This window comes from Vidua macroura, chromosome 12 (genome assembly GCF_024509145.1).
Source record: "Vidua macroura isolate BioBank_ID:100142 chromosome 12, ASM2450914v1, whole genome shotgun sequence".
In the NCBI taxonomy this organism is placed as follows: Eukaryota; Metazoa; Chordata; class Aves; order Passeriformes; family Viduidae; genus Vidua; species Vidua macroura.
The window spans coordinates 7,182,337-7,188,450 of record NC_071582.1 but is presented as its reverse complement, the minus strand read 5'-3'; the positions used below and the strand labels follow the sequence as shown (position 1 = coordinate 7,188,450).

General features: G+C 36.5%; 1 protein-coding gene across 2 annotated transcripts in view; it reads right to left on the bottom strand.

Annotated features, from left to right (window-relative positions):
- Nucleotides 1–406: 406 nt before the first annotated feature.
- Nucleotides 407–6,114, bottom strand: part of MCEE (methylmalonyl-CoA epimerase) — a 15,843-nt gene continuing 10,135 nt past the window's right edge. For both annotated transcript variants that reach the window (XM_053987955.1, XM_053987956.1), the window contains exons 2-3: nt 2,527–2,867; nt 407–1,073 (exon numbers count right to left, since the gene is read on the bottom strand). In XM_053987955.1, the coding sequence (XP_053843930.1) occupies nt 921–1,073; nt 2,527–2,867 (494 nt within the window). In that variant the 3' untranslated portion in view covers nt 407–920. The remainder of the gene's footprint in view (nt 1,074–2,526; nt 2,868–6,114) is intronic.

Below are 6,114 nucleotides of genomic sequence, written 5' to 3'. Positions count from 1 at the left end.
ATCAGCATACTGGCACGGTCTTTAATGCTAACAACTGTACAGAAGCAAGACTTACGTGGAGCGTGTTTGCTGCTGATTTTGTAAGTGCTTCTGCACAGGAAAACCTTATTTGTAAAGTAAGTGAAAAGATTAATTACTGCTTGTTCATGTCTCGTCAAGATGTCCTTCTGTGGAGAATGCCTGGGAAAAAAAAAATTAAAAAACCCTAAAAATGAAAAAATTAAAATGTCACAACTGCATTACAATGTGAAATATGTATCAGGCAAGTAGCTTTCAAGTTCTCTTCTTGCATTGCCTGCATATCCACAAAGTTCATAAAACAACTAAATGATGATTTATGCATGGTAACTTCCTTGGCAGTAATTGTTATGCCAAGAAAAACTTATTTACTGATTGCAGACATCCATACAATAATATATGGGTTTTTTATTGCATGAACCAATCAAACAGTGTGAAGCACAGATGGTGAATAGTGAAAAGAGAAAACACAATCTTTGTTTTCCTTTATTTCTAAAGAAAATGTCTAAGCTATATTGTTGTCACTGGGAAGTGGGTCTCTGCTCTGAAATGTAGAGCAAAATAATGCAGCTTGACCTAGAAACTGTATCGTTTCTGTGGCTACAGAGGTAAAATCTTGCTGCAAACAAGCATCAAAAAATAAATCGCTATGGTACATATGTAACTTAGCTCATGTATTTGTGTTTAGAATCACAGAGCATTCAATAAATGCAAACATATTCGATCAGTAACACCAGCAAAGACAGACCCTAAATCTGTAGCACTATTTCAGTACTCAAAAGCTGTACTTCATCCATGGGAACTTCAATGAACTTGTAAAGACTGAATACCACATCAATATTCCCAGCACCACCTCAGGAACTTCACAACTCTTCTATTGTTTCATTTATGAATATTGCAGCTCAAGCTTGCTCAAGTTCCACAAGGACTCCATGGCAATCTTTAGGGTGAAGAAAAATCACAGGTTTGCCATGTGCACCTATTTTTGGCTCTTCACTCAATACTCGTATCTTTTTTTTCTTCAGTTCTGTCATAGCTGCTTTTATGTCATCAACCTTTTAAAAAAGATACAGTTCACACAAATTAACATATTGCACTGTATTATGCAGATTTTACATTTAGGAGCAATAACAATTCCTTATTGAAATGTTATTTCTAAGTTCTAATATAATTCTGAAAATAAGTTATAAACCATTTTAAAACATCTAGTATTAAAAATGGCAGGAGTTTGCATTTGTTATTTGAAGATTTTATAAAATACCATTTAATGGATTGTGCAATATTTAAGAAATTAATAAACAAAATCACTCATGCACAAAGCATTTTTTTTTGTTGTTACTTCATAAGGACTCCATAAATAATCTAAATTCTGCATTACTTTCTGCTCTCAATAACTAAAGAAAAATACCTGCCTTTATAAGTGATGACTCATTAAATGCTGGTGAAAAAGGGAGGGCAGTGGGCAGAAGGTAAAAGTCCCTTTTAAATTTATGTATTCTCCTTCTGAGGAGGTTAAAGTTCATAAAGTTTCCTAAGGAAAAAAAGCTTGTAATAATCAAAAATGTATCCAGATGTGGTCTTCCTATTGAGCTTAACTATAATAATAGCCATTAAAACAGTATTTCAGTACAGTTTCCTACAGAAATATGTAATTAACAAAAATATGCCTATACTGTGCACTGTGATCTGAAGTTCTGATGTCATGTCATCTAATGAAATTTGAGTTTTCTCAAACTTAAATGCATTCATTATTTGAAATAATATTATTTACCCTCAGTTCAGAAAATTCAATAGTCAGTAATCAATAAAGACCTAAAATTAAAATAATATCACTGTTATTTTTGAAGGCTGAGGTGTCTGGACATAATTTGGTGAATAAACTCTTCTCCCAGTGCCATGGTAGGGAATTCCTAGCTTTAATCCAGAGGAACAGACATCACCTATTTCCTACCCATTTGCAGTAGTTTTGTTCATGAATATCCCAAACTGACTACAGTTCTTCCTACACACAACTACCAGACTGCAAAACAGAAAGGAATGACTGTCAAATTACCTAAACTAGAAAGGCCACATGTGACAGATTCTTTCCCTGAACAGAAAAGCCACAGCAACTGCTGCTCCTGTCCTGCAGAGATGGCCTGAAGAGGAGTGTGGGCTCAGCTGGAATGAGCCCCTGCATCCCCAAGGATGAGAGACAGTAAACAGTGGGAAGCCTTTGGGTGCATCTGTGTTAGAAGAGTACCAGGCTTGGATTGCTCTCTTACTCTACTGTGTCCAGCACGGTTTTCACTGCAGGTATTAAATCTGGTCAGAAGCAATTGAATTTCTTCTTAAAACACTTAACTTTTTTGAAACAATTCACCTATCAAAACATCTGTCTAAATTTTCCTTTGTACAAGAGAGAAATATGACAACCTTATATGTTAGTTCTTGACACAGGTCAAACTTATTAAAATATGCATACTTGATTGTATCTATCTTATTACAAGAAATATTATGTTAAAATACCTCAATGCAGATATGATGCATTCCTCCAGTCTTGTTTTTTTGCAGGAAGCTTGCAATTGGACTTTTCTCTCCTAAAGGATGTAGAAGTTCCAGCTTGGTATTTCCCAGCTCCACAAAAACAGTGTAGACACCATGTTCAGGAAGAGCAACAGTCTCACTCACCTGGGCTCCCAACACATCTTTATACAAGGACTGAGCTTTCTCCAAATCGGGCACTGCAATTGCCACATGGTTAAGTCGGCCCAGTTTCCACAAACAGCTTGGAATGCTTTGTGAGAAGGACTTTGATGATGAGAGAGTTCGTACTGTGGGAGCAGAAGTCTGCAATCTGCTAAGAAGCCCTGAAAAACAAGTGAACAGCACTGACACGATGCTTTTGAGACAGTCTCAGTGCCTGCTCTTTCCCCTATAAAGGCCTGCAGAGCTGCCAAGTCATTGGCACACCCTCATGCAATGCTCAGCGTAGGCTGAGAGCAAGGAAACAGTTACATTGTTTTCAGACTAAGTAAATATTCAGAAGTATTAAAGGAGTAATAAATAAAAACCTAAAGCAGACTCAAATTTGTTGTAAATCCTTACATATGCCTGTTGAAAAGAGGAAAACAGGACCAATTGTAAAGGCCAACTGTATAATGTGTTTAAAAGTGACTTTTGAAATTTTCAGAGCTTCTTATGAAATAGAGAAAGAAACAAGGATATGCCTATACATCTCAAAATTATAGCAAACAAAAAGATCACAAAAAAATATGTAAAATAAGGGTATTTACAAATAAATTACCTTAAAAATTAATCTGTCAGTACTATAATCTAGAGGGGTTGGGGGTGAGGAAAAATTGCAACAGTATCAGTTGTTTCTAGAACCAAAATTAGAATTAAAGGACATAGTCATAAAAACCACATTATAATTCCATGCCAGTTTGCTTTAGGCAAAGTCAGAGCCTCAAGGCCAAGCTAGAGGCATCTTAGCCTTTTGGGAGTCTTTGAGGCATTCTTTGCTTTAAAAAAAGCACAAATGTGCTATTTTGCTAAGAGATTGTGCCAATGATGCGCTGAGATTCTGGATGCTTTGCAACACACTCAGAATAGATAGCCTGGCTGGGCTCTTGGTACTCTGTAAGGTCAGTAATAACTGTAATTAATTAAATCAGCTTTGCTTCACAGTATGGAACTGAGAGCTACCATTCCACAGGAAGTCAAGATTCTACAGTTACCAGTTAATTTTTCTTCAAAAACTGATAAACCCTTACACCTAAGTCTTTCTGAGCATGGTGCTGTGATGGAGGAAGAAATGTTTGCATGTATTTGACACTTAAAATTACAACATGCAATGTGCATATTAGCAAAGACTCGGTATCACAAAAGTAAGTCTATTCACAATCTTTTGATGATAGTAAATCAACATCCTGCATTAAGTATTTCCAGAAGCTTGTCCAGTGCTGCAAGTAACTGCTCTGCAGTATTTCTTGCCAGGCTTTCACACAGTCCATTCTGTCATCTCCTTCATCACAGCCAGAAGTTCTGGACAATTCTTTTACTTGGTACCTTCAGGCTATCATACTGGTATAGGACAGCAACTGCTTTTCAATTTCTTACATGTTAAAAAAAATCCCTTCGACATTTCCACACGAAAAATAAATTTTTGTTTTTCAAATGTCTGCGCAAGAACTTTTGTAGAAACACTTGCCATGTCAATGCAGCTGAATCAGGATGAAACACGTTATTCTGTGAGGGAGCAGTACTGTGCAATGCCTCAAATGCATGAGGTAAAAACATGCATGATTAAAGGCATGGCTAATTAACTAACACAGGGTTTGACAGTTAACCAGAGTAAATAAATGTGTTACAAAAGTAACAACCCCCAATATCTGCTATCCAGTCTTTCCTGCCCACTTAAGCTTCTACTGAAGTAGCTGGGTTTTGTACTGTAATTTCTTAAGACATGATGCAATTCTTGCTGAAGCAAGAGATATTTTTCCACTTGGAGGAAGGCAATATTCTCTAAATAAGAAAAATCCTTTGAAAGAGAATGATCCCTTGCTACATAATTTATTAAGTGTTCCAGAGCCTTTTACTGTTTTATTTTTCTTCCAAATATTAACAGGCTGCAGTTCAACAGAAATACTACTAATGTAGATATTTTTTTCAAGCAGTCTTTACTAATGGAAAAGCAAAGATTTTCCCATTCTTTTACATCTGACATCTATAGTTCTTGCTGTGCTTCACACAGGGCATATGACCACAGTTATTGACAGTTACTGTTATTTAATTTGGTCTTTTCTATTTCAAGTAAATAGACAAAGACACAGACTGTTTGTTACTCAGCTATTTGTGAAGCACTAGCAAAAATAATAGAAAATGCTCTTTCTTATGGGTTCTGCCCCAGAAATATTTGATTTCTTGTGTGGTTTCCTGGGAAGACAATAGACTGAAAAAGTGAAGTATATTCCTAGGATTCTTGTAAAGTCAAAGATACTTAAATGCTTACTCATATAAGCATTTATTTTATGAAGTCTTGTGAATTTATCCTAGCTCTAGTCAGATGCATACAGAGTATTAATTTTAAATTCATAATTGAATTGACTGAGATTAAACAAAAAGTGTTTGTGTTTTTCTTGCATTATCTAGATTAGTAACTACATAGATTACTTAAAATTCTAATCTTCTTCTAACCCAATAATCAAAAATGGCCCTGCAGTGAAAAAGAAAACTTTTCAGCAAACTTCACACTGAAATCCCATCATCTCCATGTTTCCAGGAAAGAAACAGTTGCATTTATATATACATCACAAAAATTAGTTCTATAGTATATACCCTTCTTCAGCTTCATTTGAAGACTATTCTTAAAATTGATCTATTTGGGGGTCATTTTATTGATGATTGACTGATCTACTTGTAGTATGCACATCAGACTTTAAATATACAATTGTACCAAGTAAGGGTTACATTCTTTAACCGAGCAGATTATGAAGTAACAAGTCTAAAGTACCCCATAAACTGAGATCTTCACCCTTTAAATGTTTATTCGTAGCCTTGTTTTTTGCTTCTGTTGTGGAGCAGTGTTCATTGACTTAATCAAGGAAACTAAGGAATCAAATACAAGCCATATCCAACTGAACTCAGTCACGTTCTCTATGGGAAGGTTTTACAACAGTGGGTTGCAGTAAGAACCTTGTCACGGGCACTGTTTTATCGTCACTCTTTTCAGGTGGAGACAAACTCCCAAAGCATGGAGAGGATGCTGTTAGCATAGGGAATCTGGCACACAGGGGCTGTGTGTTCACTCTCTGGACCAAATGGAGAAAGGGCATAGTATGGTCATTCTTAAATTCCAGCAATTTCAAGGTAGTGTGAGCATCTTGGGAACTCTGGAAGACCATCTGGGCTCACAGTACTGCTCTGCTCTGTGCTGGACGGGGCTTTTGGGAATCAGATGGGCTCCGCAGCTCAAGGGAACTGAGTCTCAGTGTGCTGTGGCTCTTGTTCCTTCCTTCAAAGTGCAGTCATACAAAGGTGTTTTCATTCCCAGTATCCTACTGATTGATCACTGACAGCATTGAGCCTCTCACTCACTTTTCTCCTGGTCTGGGG